This window comes from Xenopus tropicalis, chromosome 1, assembly GCF_000004195.4.
Source record: "Xenopus tropicalis strain Nigerian chromosome 1, UCB_Xtro_10.0, whole genome shotgun sequence".
Taxonomy (NCBI): Eukaryota; Metazoa; Chordata; class Amphibia; order Anura; family Pipidae; genus Xenopus; species Xenopus tropicalis.
The window spans coordinates 190,785,406-190,808,697 of NC_030677.2; the positions used below are offsets into that span (position 1 = coordinate 190,785,406).

At 41.3% G+C, this 23,292-nt stretch overlaps 2 protein-coding genes and 1 long non-coding RNA gene across 4 annotated transcripts in view; 1 reads left to right on the forward strand and 2 right to left on the reverse strand.

Moving 5' to 3' along the window:
- The window catches only part of LOC101730936 (serine/threonine-protein kinase shk1/pak1-like), a 100,393-nt gene that overhangs the window by 72,762 nt on the left and 4,339 nt on the right, over positions 1 to 23,292 (reverse strand). For both annotated transcript variants that reach the window (XM_031894087.1, XM_031894088.1), the window contains exons 8-13: positions 22,968 to 23,066; positions 22,742 to 22,786; positions 21,452 to 21,490; positions 17,657 to 17,692; positions 17,493 to 17,540; positions 17,338 to 17,373 (exon numbers count right to left, since the gene is read on the reverse strand). In XM_031894087.1, the coding sequence (XP_031749947.1) occupies positions 17,338 to 17,373; positions 17,493 to 17,540; positions 17,657 to 17,692; positions 21,452 to 21,490; positions 22,742 to 22,786; positions 22,968 to 23,066 (303 nt within the window). The remainder of the gene's footprint in view (positions 1 to 17,337; positions 17,374 to 17,492; positions 17,541 to 17,656; positions 17,693 to 21,451; positions 21,491 to 22,741; positions 22,787 to 22,967; positions 23,067 to 23,292) is intronic.
- Positions 6,176 to 11,899, reverse strand: LOC108645634 (serine/threonine-protein kinase dst1). Its single transcript, XM_031894092.1, has 11 exons — positions 11,821 to 11,899; positions 11,364 to 11,399; positions 11,140 to 11,205; positions 10,672 to 10,728; positions 9,571 to 9,699; positions 9,242 to 9,346; positions 9,064 to 9,154; positions 8,832 to 8,950; positions 8,043 to 8,094; positions 7,187 to 7,268; positions 6,176 to 6,381 (listed from the first exon to the last, which is right to left on the reverse strand). The coding sequence occupies exons 5-11, from the start codon at positions 9,658 to 9,660 to the stop codon at positions 6,201 to 6,203; spliced, it is 720 nt and encodes a 239-aa protein (XP_031749952.1). The 5' UTR covers positions 9,661 to 9,699; positions 10,672 to 10,728; positions 11,140 to 11,205; positions 11,364 to 11,399; positions 11,821 to 11,899; the 3' UTR covers positions 6,176 to 6,200.
- On the forward strand, positions 6,371 to 9,186 carry LOC116407917. Its single transcript, XR_004220618.1, has 3 exons — positions 6,371 to 7,324; positions 8,660 to 8,713; positions 9,143 to 9,186. It is a non-coding gene; the product is annotated as an uncharacterized LOC116407917 (long non-coding RNA).

The following is a 23,292-nucleotide window of genomic DNA, read 5'->3' on the forward strand; positions in this document are numbered from 1 at the left end:
TTTACAGGATATTAATGACTTTTGTGTATTATATAAATCTGGTGGAGTATGACCTGCTGATAGGGCTGGGCTTTTTGCTTGAAGAGGTGAGCCACTGCCATCATCCCATCAGGGATGAAAGTTCCAGGCTGGAACTGAAACGTCGGATAAATAAAGAACCATGCTTCAACATTATTTGTAAAACCTTTTAATTTTTTTGGTACAGCTCTTAAAGTCCTGTGAGTGCTGGCCTTGACTGCAGTTATTTGTAAATCTTTTTGCATAAGCACCCGGGCATTTGGCTCTATCAAAGTGGTGTGCTACCTATTGCTTGGACTATATATATATATACTCATTATTATCAGTATCAACCTCCATATGTTGATAATAATCTCCCTGCAGTGATCCCCAAAGGAAACACAAAGCTGCAATACAGTCCCTGAATGTCCCAGTAAAGATAAAATGAATTCATACGACGCAGTCAATGCAACTTTACACAAATAAGGACAAAAATGTTTACACCCTATCAGCCAGTTGGCAGCAATGGGCACCTGTAGTGATTCTGTTGTAAATAGTGACTGTTGTGCCAGAGGGCCTCGTTACCTATTTCTCTGTGCCAGAGGGCCTCGTTACCTATTTCTCTGTGCCAGAGGGCCTCGTTACCCGTTTCTCTGTGCCAGAGAGCCTCGTTACCCGTTTCTCTGTACCAGAGGGCCTCGTTACCCGTTTCTCTGTACCAGAGGGCCTCGTTAACCGTTTCTCTGTGCCAGAGGGCCTCGTTGCCCGTTTCTCTGTGCCAGAGGGCCTCGTTAAGCGTTTCTCTGTGCCAGAGAGCCTCGTTGCCCGTTTCTCTGTGCCAGAGGGCCTCGTTAACCGTTTCTCTGTGCCAGAGGGCCTCGTTACCCGTTTCTCTGTACCAGAGGGCCTCGTTAACCGTTTCTCTGTGCCAGAGGGCCTCGTTGCCCGTTTCTCTGTGCCAGAGGGCCTCGTTAACCGTTTCTCTGTGCCAGAGGGCCTCGTTAACCGTTTCTCTGTGCCAGAGGGCCTCGTTGCCCGTTTCTCTGTGCCAGAGGGCCTCGTTAACCGTTTCTCTGTGCCAGAGAGCCTCGTTACCCGTTTCTCTGTGCCAGAGAGCCTCGTTACCCGTTTCTCTGTGCCAGAGGGCCTCGTTGCCCGTTTCTCTGTGCCAGAGGGCCTCGTTACCCGTTTCTCTGTGCCAGAGGGCCTCGTTAACCGTTTCTCTGTGCCAGAGAGCCTAGTTGCCCATTTCTCTGTGCCAGAGGGCCTCGTTAACCGTTTCTCTGTGCCAGAGGGCCTCGTTACCCGTTTCTCTGTGCCAGAGGGCCTCGTTACCCGTTTCTCTGTGCCAGAGGGCCTCGTTACCCGTTTCTCTGTGCCAGAGAGCCTCGTTACCCGTTTCTCTGTGCCAGAGAGCCTCGTTACCCGTTTCTCTGTGCCAGAGAGCCTCGTTACCCGTTTCTCTGTGCCAGAGAGCCTCGTTACCCGTTTCTCTGTGCCAGAGAGCCTCGTTACCCGTTTCTCTGTGCCAGAGGGCCTCGTTACCCGTTTCTCTATGCCAGAGGGCCTCGTTACCCGTTTTTTTTTTGGTGTTTTTTGCTCCTTTTTTAAATAGATATCAAGTGCAAGTTACAATTTTATTTATTCAAGGTCTTCTATTTAGGATGCACCTTTCCTATAATTGACCGATAAACCAATTATTCAATAGCCTGGCCATTCTATGGGTGTCAGTTAAGCACCTTTCTTGTTTCCTTACTGGTTGCTATGGTCAGTGATCATGGCAACTCCAAAGGAAAAAAACAGACTGCAGTTTAAATGCAATAGCTGGGGAAAAATAAATAAATAAATAAATAAATAATATATGTTTTAGAATGCCACTATATTACTGGCAATCTTAAATTGCCTTACCCTTTGAGTAGGTATTTCCTATATGAAAATACAGTATTTTGTATATTTTTTGTCCAGTTGTGGGCTATGCCTTCTTCTCTTACTGATCATTAGAATTTATATTAAAAGGATTATGGATATGAGCCAACAGTGGGCTTGGAGGTTATTATGGCCATCTCCCCAATAAGAAAATCTAGCATGGATTGATATAATCTAAAGATGGAATATTTATTGTATAAATCAGTACACAATAAAGATTTCTCAGATGCAGTTGTTAGAAGATGCTGTTGTCCATGAAGAAGAGAACATAGAGGGCTGCCATCGGGACCACGATGTTATGTGGGGGGCCCAAAGATGTTAAATAGGCCCCCTATGCCCCAAACCCTCCCCCGATGGCTGCCTTCTTTTGTTCTTTTAGTGCTTCATTCCTAAGGAGAGATTGTTCAGCGTTATTCATGGAGTAGGTGAGTATATAGTAATTCTGTCATTTGTTTGTTTTTACTATTTGCATTTATAGTTTTTATCATTGCGTGTTTTATATATAACGTTCCCTTTGCTGCTAATGTAAAGGTCAACTACAACTATCTAATAATAACGTGTTCTCCCATCTCAGCTTGTTTGTCTTTCCCGTAGATTTAAGGTCCCCATACACGAGATCACCAAGTGAGCGGATCTTCACCCGATATCCCCACCTACGGGTTGGCAATATCGGAGAGCGTGTAGGTAAAAAAAAATAATTCGATCATTTTGCCCAGGGGCCAAATGATCAAATTATATCGCCGGCAATGGGGCAGTCGTTTCGGGGAACGCATCAATGAGCCAATGCAGTCCCCGATCCGACAGAATTTTCTAACCTGGCCGATCGATATCTGGCCAATTTTAGGCCAGATATCGGTCGGGCAGGCCCCTCGTTTCTGCCCCTACACGGGCCGATAAGCTGCCGAATCGGTTCAAGGGACCGTTATTGGCAGCTACTATCGCCCCGTGTATAGGGACCTTTAGCCCAGTTTAGTGACCTCTGCCCTAATACAAGTCTTTATTATTGGTGGCTTTAGTATCGAATGAATTTGTATGTAGTAAAGCAAGAGAATATTGTATGAACTGGAGCAGTTGCTGGTTATAGTCAATGCATCGTGTGAACTATAATGAGAATGAGCAGTTCCCCTTACCTCTGTGCAGCTGTTGGGCAATGTTCTTCTGCACACCCCTTTCACCCCAGATCTCTCCAATGAAGGGGTGTGACAGAAGTTGCCTTGCAACGGTCTTCTAGATGGGAAGAAGAGAACATAGAGGGCTGCCATCGGGACCACAATGTTATGTGGGGGGCCCAAGGATGTTAAATAGGCCCCTATGCCCCAAACCCTCCCCCGATGGCTGCCTTCTTCAGTTCTTTTAGTGCTTCATTCCTAAGGAGAGATTGTTCAGCGTTATTCATGGAGTAGGTGAGTATATAATAATTCTGTCATTTGTTTGTTTTAATTATTTGCATTTATAGTTTTTGTCATTGCGTGCTTTATATATAACGTTCCCTTTTCTGCTAATGTAAAGGTCAACTACAACTATCTAATAATAACGTGTTCTCCCATCTCAGCTTGTTTGTCTTTCCCGTAGATTTAAGGTCCCCATACACGAGATCACCAAGTGAGCGGATCTTCACCCGATATCCCCACCTACGGGTTGGCAATATCGGAGAGCGTGTAGGTAAAAAAAAACAATTCGATCATTTTGCCCAGGGGCCAAATGATCAAATTATATCGCCGGCAATGGGGCAGTCGTTTCGGGGAACGCATCAATGAGCCAATGCAGTCCCCGATCCGACAGAATTTTCTAACCTGGCCGATCGATATCTGGCCAATTTTAGGCCAGATATCGGTCGGGCAGGCCCCTCGTTTCTGCCCCTACACGGGCCGATAAGCTGCCGAATCGGTTCAAGGGACCGTTATTGGCAGCTACTATCGCCCCGTGTATAGGGACCTTTAGCCCAGTTTAGTGACCTCTGCCCTAATACAAGTCTTTATTATTGGTGGCTTTAGTATCGAATGAATTTGTATGTAGTAAAGCAAGAGAATATTGTATGAACTGGAGCAGTTGCTGGTTATAGTCAATGCATCGTGTGAACTATAATGAGAATGAGCAGTTCCCCTTACCTCTGTGCAGCTGTTGGGCAATGTTCTTCTGCACACCCCTTTCACCCCAGATCTCTCCAATGAAGGGGTGCGACAGAAGTTGCCTTGCAACGGTCTTCTAGATGGGAAGAAGAGAACATAGAGGGCTACCATCGGGACTGTGACATAACAAACTGTATAAATTGGATGAAACCAAGAGATATTTCTGTTTATGCTGAAATGTACCCCCTGCCCCCCTCCTACCTGTTGTAGCAAATGCATTGTGTAGGTTAATCTCATCTAGGTGTGTATTGTGTGTATCCAGCCGGCTCTGTCTGGCCCTCCCCATGTAATTGCCCCTATTGTGAGGGCACACAGAGCCAGACCCCATAGTGACACAATACACATAGTTACCCCTTGTGAGAGCAGTGCTCTGTCTAGTAAATGCAAAAGACTGAACTGGGCATGCTCACTAAGTGGCTTCCCATAGGCCCAGTGGGATTAGCTATGATTGGCCCCTCTGGAAGCTGCCTTTGGGTTGGCAGAAGGAGTCAAATCCTGTTTTGGTTTTACGACAGGGGCTGTTCCCTTTCTGGCTACAAAGGTGGCTGCCAAGAGTTCCAAGGGGCCTTTTGTCTGGGGTGTAACCTTAGCTACGGCAGGACCCCCTCCCCTGTGTTCCCCTGGAATCTACCTTAGCTGCGGCAAGAAGATTCCCCCCAACTGGGTGTATTTCCCTATTCCCTAAGGAACAAGAGTGCAGGCTGGCTACCACCTACTGGCTTATGGGAACCTGCTGATGGCAAGTAGCCCATAAGTTCCCATAAGCCAGTAGGTGGTAGCCAGCCTGCACTCTTGTTCCTTAGGGAATAGGGAAATACATCCAGTTGGGGGGAATCTTCTTGCCGCAGCTAAGGTAGATTCCAGGGGAACACAGGGGAGGGGGTCCTGCCGTAGCTAAGGTTACACCCCAGACAAAAGGCCCCTTGGAACTCTTGGCAGCCACCTTTGTAGCCAGAAAGGGAACAGCCCCTGTCGTAAAACCAAAACAGGATTTGACTCCTTCTGCCAACCCAAAGGCAGCTTCCAGAGGGGCCAATCATAGCTAATCCCACTGGGCCTATGGGAAGCCACCTAGTGAGCATGCCCAGTTCAGTCTTTTGCATTTACTAGACAGAGCACTGCTCTCACAAGGGGTAACTATGTGTATTGTGTCACTATGGGGTCTGGCTCTGTGTGCCCTCACAATAGGGGCAATTACATGGGGAGGGCCAGACAGAGCCGGCTGGATACACACAATACACACCTAGATGAGATTAACCTACACAATGCATTTGCTACAACAGGTAGGAGGGGGGCAGGGGGTACATTTCAGCATAAACAGAAATATCTCTTGGTTTCATCCAATTTATACAGTTTGTTATGTCACAGGGACCACAATGTTATGTGGGGGGCCCAAGGATGTTAAATAGGCCCCTATGCCCCAAACCCTCCCCCGATGGCTGCCTTCTTCAGTTCTTTTAGTGCTTCATTCCTAAGGAGAGATTGTTCAGCGTTATTCATGGAGTAGGTGAGTATATAATAATTCTGTCATTTGTTTGTTTTTACTATTTGTATTTATAGTTTTTGTCATTGCGTGTTTTGTATATAACGTTCCCTTTGCTGCTAATGTAAAGGTCAACTACAACTATCCAATAATAACGTGTTCTCCCATCTCAGCTTGTTTGTCTTTCCCGTAGATTTAAGGTCCCCATACATGTTGAGATTCGCTCGCTTGGCGAGATCGCCAAGCGAGCAGATCTTCACCCGATATCCCCACCTACGGGTGGGCGATATCGGGGAGCGTGTAGGTAAAAAAATAATAATTTGATTGTTTGGCCCAGGGGCCAAATGATTGAATTATATTGGCGGCAATGGGGCATTCGGTTCGGGGACCGCATCAATGAGCCGATAGGCCAGATATTGGTTGGGCAGGCCCCTCGTTTCTGCCCCTACATGGGCCGATAAGCTGGCGAATTGGTTCAAGGGACCGATATTGGCAGCTACTATTGGGCCGTGTATGGGGACCTTTAGCCCAGTTTAGTGACCTCTGCCCTAATACAAGTCTTTATTATTGGTGGCTTTAGTATCAAATTAATTTGTATGTAGGAAAGCAAGAGAATATTGTATGAACTGGAGCAGTAGATGGTTAAAGTAAATGTATCGTGTGAACTATAATGAGAATGAGCAGTTCCCCTTACCTCTGTGCAGTTGTTGGGCAATGCTCTTCTGCACACCCCTTTCACCCCAGATCTCTCCAATGAAGGGGTGCGACAGAAGTTGCCTTGCAGATGGTCTTCTCGATGGGTCGTTCTGCAGGCACTCGGAAATGAAGAAACGGAACTCGTCGCTCCTGGAAAAAAAAAACGGTGGCAAAATGATATTATATATTATAATTGTTCATGTTACATAATATCTCATTTCCCAGAGTTCACACGTTTAACAGTCTGTTAATAGAATCAGCACAGCCAAGTGCCCTGTATACCCCATTATCCTCTCTTTAAAGTGCCTCGCTGCCCAATCACAACACAGGCAGATAGGGGCTGTTCGAGACAGCAATAGAAGAGGGTGAGCCCATTACTTACGAACCCTGAATTATTAGGGTACATTTACCTGTGACCAAATTTCTGTCTCTCTGGTTTTGCCAACATCTTAGTCTGGCTTGTAATGGCTGCCAGATACCAGTCCCAAGATCTCAAGCTCAGCACGAGAGTCTGCATTTGTGCATTCAAGAGCTACACATGTTACACCTTCACCCTTATTTCGGCCGGACTGGGACACTTAATAGGCCCTGGCATTTCATATACACAGAGGCCAAAACAGCCCCCCCATCCCAATAAAAAGTGATTGGCTATGGCATCTTACAGCATTTACCTGCCCTCATTTACCCATTTATCCCTTTCCCCATCCTTACTTTACCTCATATCACCATAACTTCTACCTTGCCTATTTCCCTACCTTCCCTGACTCTCTTTCTCATTCACACACCTTATTACACCCTTTCCATGTTCCCGCTCTCCCCCTAACTGCCTATTCCATTTCCCCACCCTCTCCCCCTAACTGCCTATTCCATTTCCCCACCCTCTCCACCTCTTTTCTGTTTCCATTTCCCCACCACCCCCTCACTGCCTTTTCCTATTCTAGTGAAAGAGACTCACCATTTTCCCCATGGTGTTAATGTTGGCGAGGGACCGCGTGTAATCTTCTCAATCAGCCTTTGTTGTGGAAGTTTGCTGAATGCTAGGATGTAAAGATACAACACAAAAATATGACGACCGATGAATACAACATTTCGGGTGATTCACATGAATTCAAATTTTTAAGCTTTGTCGAATCCTGTAAATTCTGTAACTCAATGTGTTTTTTTTCTCAACGGACATACAAAAAATGAATTGGGAATCAGGAAATCAATTATTACAATTGTTTCGAAATGGAAGATACACCTCTTATCGGCCTATACAGGAGCTTGCCAGGTTTTAGCGGCCAGTTCATTACATTTGTGTTTTCAAATTTTATTAAATGGGTACATTTACAAATTAAAATTCCTGTTCTTTGCCTCAAAAAATGGTGTATTATGGGAACAAAGCAAATTTAAATTTTAGTAAATCGGCCCCTTTGTTTTTAATATTTAATAATATTCTATGTTACAGTGTGACACATAAATGCCCCCTGACCATTCTACTAACAGTTCTACATGCAGTACAGTACAGGTATAGGACCTGTTATCCAGAATGCTCAGGACCAAGGGTATATTGGATAAGTGGTCTTTCCGTAATTTGGATCTCCATACCTTAAGTCTACTAAAATTTCAATATAAGATTAATTAAACCCAATAGGGCTGTTTTGCCTCCAATAAGGGGTAATTATATCTTAGTTGGGATCAAGTACAAGGTACTGTTTTATTACTACAGAATAAAGGAAACCAGTTTTGTAATTCGGAGCTTTCTGGATAATGGGTTTCCGGATAAGGGATCCCATACCTCTATACACACGCACACACTAGGGTTTACTTACAGAGTCCCTCCGCCATTTCAATGGCTGCAATGCCGAGTGACCAGATGTCAGCCTGGATATTAAAATATGGGGAAAAGACAATTATTAGAGAAGAATATACACAGAGTACATGGACATAATTCCAGTTGCAGATGATTCAGATACTTCTGATCCCTATCCACCCACACCCTGATAGTGATCCTATTTAGGATGCACAATAACAAATCCATTAGAAGCCTATAATCAAGTAGTGAAGTGTGTGACTTTTATGTCTAGAAAATGACCCCAAACTGAGAGTCGTGTGTGTTACACGGAGTGTGACCTCCCCATAAAGCATAAGCAGTCAAATTAAGTTGGTTACTAATATTCTTGTGTCCTCAGGGCCGGACTAGGCCGCCGGGACACCGAGAAAAATCCCGGTGAGCCCCGGCGGCCCAGATCCGACCCTTGCCGGTGCTCCCCCTGCCCGACCGTTCCTCCCCTGATGCGTTAAATTTACGCGCTCGGGGAGGACATCGGATGGGGTGCCCTGCGGGTGGTTAGGGGACGCGGCCGGCAGGGGCACCTACAGGCCCTTTACCCCCGAGTCCGACCCTATGTGTCCTGCACCTAAAATGCATTTCACGCTCTCATTTCAGATTCTCGTATCACAGAAACCACATTACAGCTCTGCATTCTCTGTTACGAGAGGGGTAAGTAAAGTGAGTGGAAGATTCCATGCAGTTCACCGCGTGTAAGCGACATACATTTTATATAACGGAGACATTAACTCTACAGTAAACTAAAAAGAGAGGGAAGACATCGCAATACCTTATGGTCATACTCAAGCTTGTTGGTGCCATAATTAGCCAGTACTTCTGGGGCCGAGTATGTTATAGTCCCAGGTGTACTGCTGCTCTTTCCTCCACAAGTGGCAAATCCAAATTCGCCTGAAATTGTATGAGAAAAGCAGGAACGTTAATGTTCATTTAGACATGCTAGCCACCAATAAACACCATGGAGAAAAAAATATCATTGTGTTCAGATTCCAAGCGTCACTTACCGATCTTCACCTCTCCCATTGAGGTGATTAGGATGTTTCCGGGCTTAATGTCATGGTGGATGACGTTCTTTTTTTGAAGGTGGAAAAGGCCCTGAGAAATCAAGAAAGCAAAAGTCAGTATATAAATATTTATTAGAAATATGCAGAGTAGCACCAAGGAGTTCAACATGTGACCTACCGTGATGATTTTTTTGCAGATGTAGGAGATCCACCTTTCTCCTAAGGTCTTTCTGGTGCCAATGAGGTCTTGAAGAGTGGCACCAGTGATGAACTCAGTAGCAATCTAGAAAACAAATAAAGAATATTTGGTCAACTATTTTATTTCCCTAAAAATGTATTGGGAACCCGAGGAAGAGGCTTTGTGGCTTTAAGTCTTGGTGTGACTGCAATATCAGCTGTTTCTTACCAAACTGGATCATGTTTGCATGCAAAATGCGTATTCGATCAGTTAAAATTGGCATGTTTGCTACATAAATGTGTAACCTCTCCGAATAAACACTTCCTTACCCACAGTCCTTCAGGGAGTGATGGTGTCCGTGGGGCCTGATGGTAATAAGCCCCATAGAAATCCACGATGTTTCCATGGCCTGACACCATTTCAAGGACTTCAATTTCTTTTTGTATTGCTTTTTGCTTCTAGTATAAAAAAAAAAGAAACAAGGTAAATAAAATGGATACAATAACAATTTCAAATACCCCAACCTAACTTGATGTTATGAAAAATGACAGTAATATTGTAATATCCCAACATGAGTATTGTATAATATGACGGAGACTCCGTTAGTTCTTTAATATCAAACTGTACAGGTATAGGACCCATTATCCAGAATGCTTGGGACCAAGGGTATTCCGGATAAGGGGTCTTTCCGTAATTTGGATCTCCACACCTTAGGTCTACTAAAAATGTATAAAACATTAATTAAACCCAATAGGATTGTTTTGCATCCAATAAGGATTATTTATATCTTAGTTGGAATCAAGTACAGGTACTGTTTTATTATTACAGAGAAAAGGGAATCATTTAACCATTAAATAAACCCAATAGGACTGTTCTGCCCCCAATAAGGGGTAATTATATCTTAGTTGGGATCAAGTACAGGTACTGTTTTATTATTACAGAGAAAAGGGAATCATTTAACCATTAAATAAACCCAATAGGACTGTTCTGCCCCCAATAAGGGGTAATTATATCTTAGTTGGGATCAAGTACAGGTACTGTTTTATTATTACAGAGAAAAGGGAATCATTTAACCATTAAATAAACCCAATAGGGCTGTTCTGCCCCCAATAAGGGGTAATTATATCTTAGTTGGGATCAAGTACAGGTACTGTTTTATTATTACAGAGAAAAAGCATTATTTAATTAAAATGGAGTCTATGGGAGACAGGCTTTCCGTAATTCAGAGCTTTCTGGATAACAGGTTTCCGGATAAGGGATCCCATACCTGTATTTGTTATTTTACAGAAACATAGTTATTAGGGACCAGGGTATTTCACTGACTGTATTTGGTTAACAAGTTCTCTTTCTACCGATAACCATAATGTAGGTATAACCAAAGGCTAATTAGTATCTAATTACAGTAATCAGTAATCATGAAGACACATTACCTCTTGATCTTTAATGACTACAATGGCCACCTCCACTCGTCTGATTCGGTGCCATCCCTGTAACAAAAGTAGGAAAAGAAACTCAGCGATCATTGCTAACAAAACAGAATGGGAAAGCAAATAGATATACAGAAGCATGTAAATATTATTATTATTATTAACATTTATTTATAAAGTGCCAACATATCCCGCAGCGCTGTACAATAAGTGGGTTCCATACATTGCACATACAGAGTAACATATAAAGCAATCAATAACCGATACAAGAGGTGAAGGGAGCCCTGCCCAAAACAGTTTACAATCTACAAATATGGAAAGGTTTATTGGCTGAAGCACAAGAAAAACACAGAAAGGACAATACTCTAGAGGGCACAACCAATGGACAGAATTACATAATAATTATAACAATTACATAATAATAACCCAAAAGCACACACACACATTTTAACACAGAATAAAATATCTTACATTGTAAATCACTCCATTGGGGTCCTCTCCAATTCGTTCCCCCAATTTCAAATATCTCCCGGGCTCCTGAAAAACAACATTGAAAATGTGATAAACTAATATTATGCAGTCGGACAAATAACCTTTCTAACATGTGAGAAGCACAGAAGGTGTAAGAGGGAACAGAGGGTAGAAGACTGGGGGCTGGAACATTTAAGCCAAAATACAGTTTTACAGCTACTTACTGGGTATTTCTCAGCGAGTGAGATGGTGTTATTCCCCTGAGGAAGAGAAAAGGGATTTAATCAGAGCAACTCATTTTGTGGAACTGCTAACATTATATTTTGTAGAGCAAGGAAAGGATTCATTTACTATGTGGTGCCAGTATGTTAGTTAAAGTAGTTTGGCTCATACATAGGATGTTTATAATGGACTGGCAGATACATCTTGGTTAAAACAGAGAACATTTGCCCCTTTACAACTTTAGTTTAAGGAACAGGCCTTGTGCTGAACTATACTTTGCTTATAGTTTGAACCCTCTTTATAAAAAAAAATCCCTCTCTCCCACACAAGCTGAACCGCTGGGCTTTGAGATAAGAGCAGCTCATTATCCAGAAGGATTGAAAAGGGGAAATCTATTTAAATATAAATCAATGAAAAGGTTGAATTAGATCTTTTTGTTTAAACCTCATTGAGACCCACCTCGTTGGTCGGAGGTCCCACTCGCTTTCTTTGGGAGATCTTGGGCTGGCAGGTGGTAGTGCCAGATTCCTGGGAAAGAAAATGTGTTGTTATATAAACTGATCTTAAAGTAGAACTGCAACACCCAAATGTATATGTTTGTGCCCATAAGTAAGGGGAGATAGAGCCTGCCTGGATCTTGGCTTTAGTGTGTATGTTCTAGAAGGGCAATGGGAGATGTGGAAGGTCTGAGAGGATGAAACGGAGGCAAAAAGTGGTGCCCAACCCACCCCACTGAGCCCTTGTGCATTTGACCTGCAGGTAAGAGTGGGATGGGGCCTACATAAGAGTTTGCATGATGTGGTTGGATGGGGGCCTGCTCGGAGCCCAAATAGGTTTAAAATGATTTAATGCTATATTGAAAGAAAAAATATTAAATTAAGCTCAAACCTAAACTATAGAGAAAAAAATGAAGCGCAAACCTCCTTAAGGTCTTTCTCCTCCTCTTGGCTCAGTTCATTTACTGAGCCCTCGTCCTGGCTGGTGTTGGTGCCAGTTCCTTTAGGTGACGCCTGGGAAATATAAATACAGTTTCTCAACCATCTGTGAGAGCTTAAAAGTGTCATTAACATGTACCTAGAGAAACGGTCACAATGGATTTTATGTAGCCGAGTTGGATATTTTAATATAATTGTGTTTGTCCTTTACATAATTTTCTGCTTACCTGGTAGTGGCAGGGGCTGGTGTCTGCGCTCGCCTGCAGTTCCAGTTCTTCCTCCTGGTTAAGTCAGAAAAAAAGATTTTAAAAAATAATTTTTTGGCTCTGATAAAAACTGAGCCCTTTTAAACACATTGCCTGATTCAATGGTTCTGGGTGCAGACCAATAAGAAGACTGATGCCTTAATTTCTAGCCAAGTAGGCGGTGCCTAACAAATTGCAACCCCCAAAGTGAATCTAGATTTGATATTCTCTTAATATATCTTTTTCTATTGTGATCCTATTATTTTTTCTTACCTGACAGCTGTTATCATCAGGGAATGCTGGAGTCTCCTGATTGAAAAAAATGTAGGAAAAAGTTATTGCACATTGAAATATTTCTATTTTATAGAAGCTGATATACAGACTTGCATAAAATATATGGTGATTTTTATTTGCCCGACACAGTGGTACTTATATACTTATATAGGGTAAATGCCGGATGCGGTGGCACATCAACAGACATTTAGGAACATAGGGTCGGATTGTCAGCCTGTGTTTATCCAAAGGCCGAGTATCTAGCACGTGTGGCAGGAGCCTATGAGTTAAATTGTATGAGTGTATGTAATCATAGCAACCAATCATATTTTTTTTATTTTCTAATTTATACACGCTAGAAGACCAGTAAGAAATAGATGCTGACTGGTTAACTGAGGCTAACTTGCTCTAATGCAGTTGCCCACACCAAACTATGTTAGTAAATAATTTTCCCTGTTTGGTAAATCTTATCATCATTATTTTTATTATTATTCTTTACAGATATTATTCATGACCCCTGTAGCTCCAATATAAACTGAGCCCTTTTAAACACCTTGGGACCCCTGCAAAATGTTTGGCCCATACCTCACAGGTGTTAACCTGAGGGACTCCGCTCTCATCCGACGATGCCTGGTAGTGGCAGGGGCTGGTGTCAGCGCCCGCCTGCACTACCAGGTCTTCCTCCTGGTTAAGTAAGAAAAAAAAGATTTTAAAAATAATTTCATGGCTCCAAAAAAAACTGAGCCCTTTTAAACACATTGCCTGACGCAATGGTTCTGGGTGCAGACCAGGAAGAAGGCTGATGCCAGTGTAGGGGCTGATTCTTGGCCTGTGTTTTTCTGAAGGCCAAGATCAGCCCCCTATGTGGCATTAGCCTTAATTTCTGGCCAAGTAGGCGGTGCCTAACAAATTGCCACCCCAAAGCGAAACTCTAATTTGATATTCTCTTAAATATCTTTTTCTATTGTCCCCCTATTATTTTGTCTTACCTGACTGATGTTATTGTCAGGGAATTCTGGAGTCTCCTGATTGAAAAAAGAAAAAAGATGTTGCAATTTTTAATATTTCTGTTTTAAATAAGCTGATAAATAAAATATAGGTTGATTTTTATTTGCCCTCTCATCCCTCTCTTATGCTTACATGGCAGATGTTAATAGCCGGCTCCATTTTCTGCTCTGGCTCCTCCTCCTAAGAGAAATAAAGTTAGTTATCTAATCAACTTATTATAACTCTGTAGTTTAGTGTCTAAAATGAACCTTGTACAATACTAATTCCCTAAACTTCTGAAAACCAAACCTACTTACCTGGCAGTTATTGTTGCCAGGGATTTCTGTTGGTTCCTGGTAAAGAGATAAAAGTCAAGTTATCAAATCAAGTCAGCATTTTAGAAAGGGAAATAGATCATATGTTATATTAAGGGACTGGTGTTTTATTATTGAATTATTTGATACTCACTTGGCAAACAAAGTTGCCACAGATATCTACTAAATGGGGGGGGGGGCAGTGCTATAACTATTGTATGCACAGATCCATATGTGGATGGAAATAACATTTATATCACAAGTTATATGGGTATGGGTTTATTGGCTATAGTTAGCTGTTTGCTAACAGTCATATTCTGTTAAAGTCAACACAACATTTAGGAAGAAGCTAATAACATAAGGAATCTATGATACATCTCCTTTACTGCTTACCAGGCAGATCGGTGGGTTGGGCTCTTCCGTGGGCTCCTCCTGTGAGTGAAAAAAGTTGATGTTACTTTATGGAATAGAAGGCCTATCATCCAATGCAAGTTATCGCTAAAGGTGAATGTTTAGTCTCAAAAAAAGATGCTCTTGATGAGATATAATTAATATGTATAAATACATTTAGGGTTGATATAAGGATTCATTGTGATAATAATGCAAAGGCTAAAGGCCTCCTTTGCGAGAAGTATATTTCATTTATCAATAATATTTTTTTATACCTGTAGGGCACATTCCTCCAGCCATCAGGTGCTTATGCAATAGGACAATGTTTTGGAACAGTCAGTAGACTGTACCTGGTAGCCAATCAGATATGTTTCTACTTAGTTTTGAATATTAATACACTGCTTAGTCTATAATTTTGTCGATGGAGTCTGCAAGTCAGTTATAACATTATCACTGAAGTATCCATTATCTTTAGTGACACAATTATACCTAAGTATCTAAACTTGGTGACCCTAAAGGTCCCCATACACAGGCCCATTATAACTGCCGATATTGGTCCCTTAGACTGAATTGGCAGCTAATCGGCCCGTGTATGGGCACTACCGACTGGCTTGCCCAACCGATATCTGGCCTGAAATTGGGTAGATCTCGATCGGGCAGGTTAGAAAATCTAGTCGGATCGGGGACCACATTGGCTCGTTGATGCGGTCCCCGGACCGACTTTGCCTATGCCCGTCATTATAATTCGATCGTTTTGCCCAAGGGTCAAACTATCATATTAGCCTAAATTCCTCCAATATCGCTCACCCGTAGGTGGGGATATCGGGAAAAGATTCGCTCGCTTGGCGACATTGCCAAGCGAGCGGATCTTAAGGTGTATGGGCACCTTTAGTAGGTCCTGAACATAAACAACGGTTTGTAACAATAAAATCAATAAATCACTGTATTATATGGGTCATCTATGGAGCTGGCAATGGATGATTCTGCAGCTGAATTTCAATATTAAATGGTTTTAAAAGTGAGGAAAGTGACCATTGTTATCAATCAGTGGATAAATGTTTACAAATGTTTATTATTCAAAGAAGAAATAATAGGGGAATGTGGCCAACTGGGAATACATTGACTTAATCCAGTTTGTTTAGTTTGGATTAATGTGAATTCAGTTTGTATATAGTGCAACCTCATCCAGGTTATTGTGCGTAGAAATCTATAGGCAAGGAAATAACATGGCTTTGATAACGCAAATAGGTAGGAAAATGGTGTTTAGGAAATGAAGTTGCTCAGTTCTCTGCTTACCACGACAGATTCACAGGTGTTACAATCTGTTCGATCTTGTTCCCTCTGTAATGAAGAAAAAAAGGTTTATCACATAAAAAAATGCACAAATATGAAAACTATAATTTTCACTGTTTGGTAAATATTATTATTATTCTTTACAGATATTATTCATGACCCCTGTAGCTCCAATAAAAACTTTGCCCTTTTAATCACATTGGGACCCCTGCAAAATATTTGGCCCATACCTCACAGATGTAAAGCTGAGGGACATCGCTCTCATCCGAAGCTTCCTGGTAGTGGCAGGGGCTGGTGTCGGCGCCCGCCTGCACTACCGGGTCTTCCTCCTGGTTAAGAAAGAAAAAAAAGATTTTAAAACTAATTTCATGGCTCCAATAAAAACTGAGCCCTTTTAAACACATTGCCTGACGCAATGGTTCTGGGTGCAGACCAGGAAGAAGGCTGATGCCTTAATTTCTGGCAAAAAATTGCCACCCCCAAAGTGAAACTCTAATTTGATATTCTCTTAATATATGTTTTTCTATTGTGACCCTATTATTTTTTCTTACCTGACAGATGTTGTCATCAGGTAATGCTGGAGTCTCCTGATTGAAAAAAGGTAAGAAAAAGTTATTGCACATTGTAATATTTCTGTTTTGTAGAAGCTGATATACAGTCTTGCATAAAATATAGGGTGATTTTTATTTGCCCGACACAGTGGTACATATTTACTTATATAGGGTCAATGCTGGATGTGGTGGCACATCAACAAGCATTTAGGAACATAGGGTCGGATTGTCAGCCTGTGTTTATCCAAAGGCCGAGTATCTAGCACGTGTGGCAGGAGCCTATGAGTTAAATTGTATGAGTGTATGTAATCATAGCAACCAATCATATTTTTTTTATTTTCTAATTTATACACGCTAGAAGACCAGTAAGAAATAGATGCTGACTGGTTAACTGAGGCTAACTTGCTCTAATGCAGTTGCCCACACCAAACTATGTTAGTAAATAATTTTCCCTGTTTGGTAAATCTTATTATCATTATTTTTATTATTATTCTTTACAGATATTATTCATGACCCCTGTAGCTCCAATATAAACTGAGCCCCTTTAAACACATTGGGACCCCTGCAAAATGTTTGGCCCATACCTCACAGGTGTTAACCTGAGGGACATCGCTCTCATCCGAAGATCCCTGGTTGTGGCAGGGGCTGGTGTCGGCGCCCGCCTGCACTACCAGGTCTTCCTCCTGGTTAAGTAAGAAAAAAAAGATTTTAAAAATAATTTCATGGCTCCAATAAAAACTGAGCCCTTTTAAACACATTGCCTGACGCAACGGTTCTGGGTTCAGACCAGGAAGAAGGCTGATGCCAGTGTAGGGGCTGATTCTTGGCCTGTGTTTTTCTGAAGGCCAAGATCAGCCCCCTATGTGGCATTAGCCTTAATTTCTGGCCAAGTAGGCGGTGCCTAACAAATTGCCACTTCAAAGCGAAACTCTAATTTGATATTCTCTTAAATATCTTTTTCTATTGTCCCCCTATTATTTTGTCTTACCTGACTGATGTTATTATCAGGGAATTCTGGAGTCTCCTGATTGAAAAAAGATAAGAAAAAGATGTTGCAATTTTTAATATTTCTGTTTTAAATAAGCTGATAAATAAAATATAGGTTGATTTTTATTTGCCCTCTCATCCCTCTCTTATGCTTACATGGCAGATGTTAATAGCCGGCTCCATTTTCTGCTCTGGCTCCTCCTCCTAAGAGAAATAAAGTTAGTTATCTAATCAACTTACTATAACTCTGTAGTTTAGTGTCTAAAATGAACCTTGTACAATACAAAATCCCTAAACTTCTGAAAACCAAACCTACTTACCTGGCAGTTATTGTTGCCAGGGATTTCTGTTGGTTCCTGGTAAAGAGATAAAAGTCAAGTAAATAAATAAAGTCAGCATTTTAGAAAGGGAAAATAGATCATATGTTATATTAAGGGACTGGTGTTTTATTATTGAATTATTTGATACTCACTTGGCAAACAAAGTTGCCACAGATATCTACTAAATGGGGGGCAGTGCTATAACTATTGTATGCACAGATCCATATGTGGACGGAAATAACATTTATATCACGTTATATGGGTTAATTGGCTATAGTTAGCTGTTTGCTAACAGTCATATTCTGTTAAAGTCAACACAACATTTAGGAAGAAGCTAATAACATAAGGAATCTATGATTCCATCTCCTTTACTGCTTACCAGGCAGATCGGTGGGTTGGGCTCTTCCGTGGGCTCCTCCTGGTTGAGTGAAAAAAGTTGACGTTACTTTATGGAATAGAAGGCCTATTATCCAATGCACATTATCGCTAAAGGTGAATGTTTAGTCTCACAAAAAGATGCTTTTGATGAGATATAATTAATATGTATAAATATATTTAGGGTTGATATAGGGATTCATTGTGATAATAATGCAAAGATTAAAGGCCTCCTTTGCGAGGACTATATTTCATTCATCAATATTTTTTTTATACCTGTAGGGCACATTCCTCCAGCCATCAGGTGCTTATGCAATAGGACAATGTTTTGGAACAGTCAGTAGACTGTACCTAGTAGCCAATCAGATATGTTTCTACTTAGTTTTGAATATTAATACACTGCTTAGTCTATAATTTTGTCGAGGGAGTCTGAAAGTCAGTTATAACGTTATCACTGAAGTATCCATTATCTTTAGTGACACAATTATACCTAAGTATCTAAACTCGGTGACCCTAAAGGTCCCCATACACGGGCCCATTCTAGCTGCCGATATCTTTCCCTTAGACTGAACTGGCAGCTAATCGGCCCGTGTATAGGCACTACCGACTGGCCTGCCCAACCGATATCTGGCCTGAAATTGGGCAGATCTCGATCGGGCAGGTTAGAAAATCTAGTCGGATCGGGGACCACGTCGGCTCGTTGATGCGGTCCCCGGACCGACTTTGCCTATGCCCGTCATTATAATTCGATCGTTTTGCCCAAGGGTCAAACGATCAAATTAGCCTAAATTGCCCCAATATCGCCCACTCGTAGGTGGGGATATCGGGAGAAGATCCGCTCGCTTGGCAACATCGCCAAGCGAGCGGATCTTAAGGTGTATGGGTACCTTTAGTAGGTCCTGAACATCAATAACGGTTTGTAACAATAAAATCAATAAATCACTGTATTATATGGGTCATCTATGGAGCTGGCAATGGATGATTCTGCAGCTGAATTTCAATATTAAATGGTTTTAAAAGTGAGGAAAGTGACCATTGTTATAAATCTGTGGATAAATGTTTACAAATGTTTATTATTCAAAGAAGAAATAATAGGGGAATGTGGCCAACTGGGAATACATTGACTTAATCCAGTTTGTTTAGTTCGGATTTATATGAATTCAGTTTGTATATAGTGCAACCTCATCCAGGTTATTGTGCGTAGAAATCTATAGGCAAGGAAATAACATGGCTTTGATAACGCAAATAGGTAGGAAAATGGTGTTTAGGAAATGAAGTTGCTCAGTTCTCTGCTTACCACGACAGATTCACAGGTGTTACAATCTGTTCGATCTTGTTCCCTCTGTAGTGAAGAAAAAAAGGTTTATCACATAAAAAAATGCACAAATATGAAAACTATAATTTTCACTGTTTGGTAAATATTATTATTATTCTTTACAGATATTATTCATGACCCGTGTAGCTCCAATAAAAACTTTGCCCTTTTAAACACATTGGGATCCCTGCAAAATATTTGGCCCATACCTCACAGATGTAAAGCTGAGGGACATCGCTCTCTTCCGAAGCTTCCTGGTAGTGGCAGGGGCTGGTGTCGGCGCTCGCCTGCACTTCCGGGTCTTCCTCCTGGTTAAGTAAGAAAAAAAAGTTTTTAAAAATAATTTCATGGCTCCAATAAAAACTGAGCCCTTTTAAACACATTGCCTGACGCAATGGTTCTGGGTGCAGACCAGGAAGAAGGCTGATGCCTTAATTTCTGGCAAAGTAGGCGGTGCCTAACAAATTGCCACCCCCAAAGTGAAACTCTAATTTGATATTCTCTTAATATATGTTTTTCTATTGTCCCCCTATTATTTTGTCTTACCTGACAGATGATGTCATCAGGTAATGCTGGAGTCTCCTGATTAAAAAAAGGTAAGAAAAAGTTATTGCACATTGTAGTATTTCTGTTTTATAGAAGCTGATATACAGTCTTGCATAAAATACAGGGTGATTTTTATTTGCCCGACACAGTGGTACTTATTTACTTATATAGGGTAAATGCCGGATGCGGTGGCACATCAACAAGCATTTAGGAACATACGGTCGGATTGTCAGCCTGTGTTTATCCAAAGGCCGAGTATCTAGCACGTGTGGCAGGAGCCTATGAGTTAAATTGTATGAGTGTATGTAATCGTAGCAACCAATCATATTTTTTTAATTTTCTAATTTATACACGCTAGAAGACCAGTAAGAAATAGATGCTGACTGGTTAACTGAGGCTAACATGCTCTAATGCAGTTGCCCACACCAAACTATGTTAGTAAATAATTTTCCCTGTTTGGTAAATCTTATTATCATTATTTTTATTATTATTCTTTACAGATATTATTCATGACCCCTGTAGCTCCAATATAAACTGAGCCCTTTTAAACACATTGGGACCCCTGCAAAATGTTTGGCCCATACCTCACAGATGTTAACCTGAGGGACTCCGCTCTCATCCAAAGATTCCTGGTAGTGGCAGGGGCTGGTGTCGTCACTCGCCTGCACTACCAGGTCTTCCTCCTGGTTAAGTAAGAAAAAAAACATTTTAAAAATAATTTCATGGCTCCAATAAAAACTGAGCCCTTTTAAACACATTGCCTGACGCAATAGTTCTGGGTGCAGACCAGGAAGAAGGCTGATGCCAGTGTAGGGGCTGATTCTTGGCCTGTGTTTTTCTGAAGGCCAAGATCAGCCCCCTATGTGGCATTAGCCTTAATTTCTGGCCAAGTAGGCGGTGCCTAACAAATTACCACCCCAAAGCGAAACTCTAATTTGATATTCTCTTAAATATCTTTTTCTATTGTCCCCCTATTATTTTGTCTTACCTGACTGATGTTATTATCAGGGAATTCTGGAGTCTCCTGATTGAAAAAAGATAAGAAAAAGATGTTGCAATTTTTAATATTTCTGTTTTAAATAAGCTGATAAATAAAATATAGGTTGATTTTTATTTGCCCTCTCATCCCTCTCTTATGCTTACATGGCAGATGTTAATAGCCGGCTCCATTTTCTGCTCTGGCTCCTCCTCCTAAGAGAAATAAAGTTAGTTATCTAATCAACTTATTATAACTCTGTAGTTTAGTGTTTAAAATGAACCTTGTACAATACAAATTCCCTAAACTTCTGAAAACCAAACCTACTTACCTGGTTAAGAGAGAAAAATTGATCAGAGTCACAGATATCTACTAAATTGGGGGGTGGGGGCAGTGCTATAACTATTGTATGCACAGATCCATATGTGGATGGAAATAACATTTATATCACGTTATATGGGTATAAGTTCATTGGCTATAGTTAGCTGTTTGCTAACAGTCATATTCTGTTAAAGTCAACACAACATTTAGGAAGAAGCTAATAACATAAGGAATCTATGATACCATCTCCTTTACTGCTTACCAGGCAGATCGGTGGTTTGGGCTCTTCCGTGGGCTCCTCCTGTGAGTGAAAAAAGTTGATGTTACTTTATGGAATAGAAGGCCTATTATCCAATGCAAGTTATCGCTAAAGGCGAATGTTGAGTCTCGCAAAAAGATGCTTTTGATGAGATATAATTAATATGTATAAATATATTTAGGGTTGATATAAGGATTCATTGTGATAATAATGCAAAGGCTAAAGGCCTCCTTTGCGAGAAGTATATTTCATTTATCAATAATATTTTTTTTATACCTGTAGGGCACATTCCTCCAGCCATCAGGTGCTTATGCAATAGGACAATGTTTTGGAACAGTCAGTAGACTGTACCTAGTAGCCAATCAGATATGTTTCTACTTAGTTTTGAATATTAATACACTGCTTAGTCTATAATTTTGTCAAGGGAGTCTGCAAGTCAGTTATAACGTTATCACTGAAGTATCCATTATCTTTAGTGACACAATTATACCTAAGTATCTAAACTCGGTGACCCTAAAGGTCCCCATACACGGGCCCATTCTGCCGATATCGGTCCCTTAGACTGAATTGGCAACTAATCGGCCCGTGTATGGGCACTACCGACTGGCTTGCCCAACCGATATCTGGCCTGAAATTGGGTAGATATCGATCGGGCAGGTTAGAAAATCTAGTCGGATCGGGGACCACATTGGCTCGTTGATGCGGTCCCCGGACCGACTTTGCCTATGCCCGTCATTATAATTTGATCGTTTTGCCCAAGGGTCAAACTATCATATTAGCCTAAATTCCTCCAATATCGCTCACCCGTAGGTGGGGATATCGGGAGAAGATTCGCTCGCTTGGCGACATCGCCAAGTGAGCGGATCTTAAGGTGTATGGGCACCTTTAGTAGGTCCTGAACATAAACAACGGTTTGTAACAATAAAATCAATAAATCACTGTATTATATGGGTCATCTATGGAGCTGGCAATGGATGATTCTGCAGCTGAATTTCAATATTAAATGGTTTTAAAAGTGAGGAAAGTGACCATTGTTATCAATCAGTTGATAAATGTTTACAAATGTTTATTATTCAAAGAAGAAATAATAGGGGAATGTGGCCAACTGGGAATACATTGACTTAATCCAGTTTGTTTAGTTTGGATTAATGTGAATTCAGTTTGTATATAGTGCAACCTCATCCAGGTTATTGTACGTAGAAATCTATAGGCAAGGAATTAACATGGCTTTGATAACGCAAATAGGTAGGAAAATGGTGTTTAGGAAATGAAGTTGCTCAGTTCTCTGCTTACCACGACAGATTCACAGGTGTTACAATCTGTTCGATCTTGTTCCCTCTGTAGTGAAGAAAAAAAGGTTTATCACAAAAAAAATGCACAAATATGAAAACTATAATTTTCACTGTTTGGTAAATATTATTATTATTCTTTACAGATATTATTCATGACCCCTGTAGCTCCAATAAAAACTTTGCCCTTTTAAACACATTGGGACCCCTGCAAAATATTTGGCCCATACCTCACAGATGTAAAGCTGAGGGACATCGCTCTCATCCGAAGATCCCTGGTAGTGGCAGGGGCTGGTGTCGGCGCCCGCCTGCACTACCGGGTCTTCCTCCTGGTTAAGTAAGAAAATAAAGATTTTAAAACTAATTTCATGGCTCCAATAAAAACTGAGCCCTTTTAAACACATTGCCTGACGCAATGGTTCTGGGTGCAGACCAATAAGAAGGCTGATGCCTTAATTTCTGGCAAAGTAGGCGATGCCTAACAAATTGCCACCCCCAAAGTGAATCTAGATTTGATATTCTCTTAATATATCTTTTTCTATTGTGACCCTATTA

Coding starts and splice junctions, on each gene's coding strand:
- LOC108645634 (XM_031894092.1), bottom strand. CDS start 9,660: ATGGTGTCAGGCCATGGAAACATCGTGGATTTCTATGGGGCTTATTAC. Junction 8,951..9,063: donor AATGGGAGAGGTGAAGATCG/GTAAGTGACGCT, acceptor ATACAATTTCAG/GCGAATTTGGATTTGCCACT. Junction 8,095..8,831: donor AGCTTGAGTATGACCATAAG/GTATTGCGATGT, acceptor TTTAATATCCAG/GCTGACATCTGGTCACTCGG.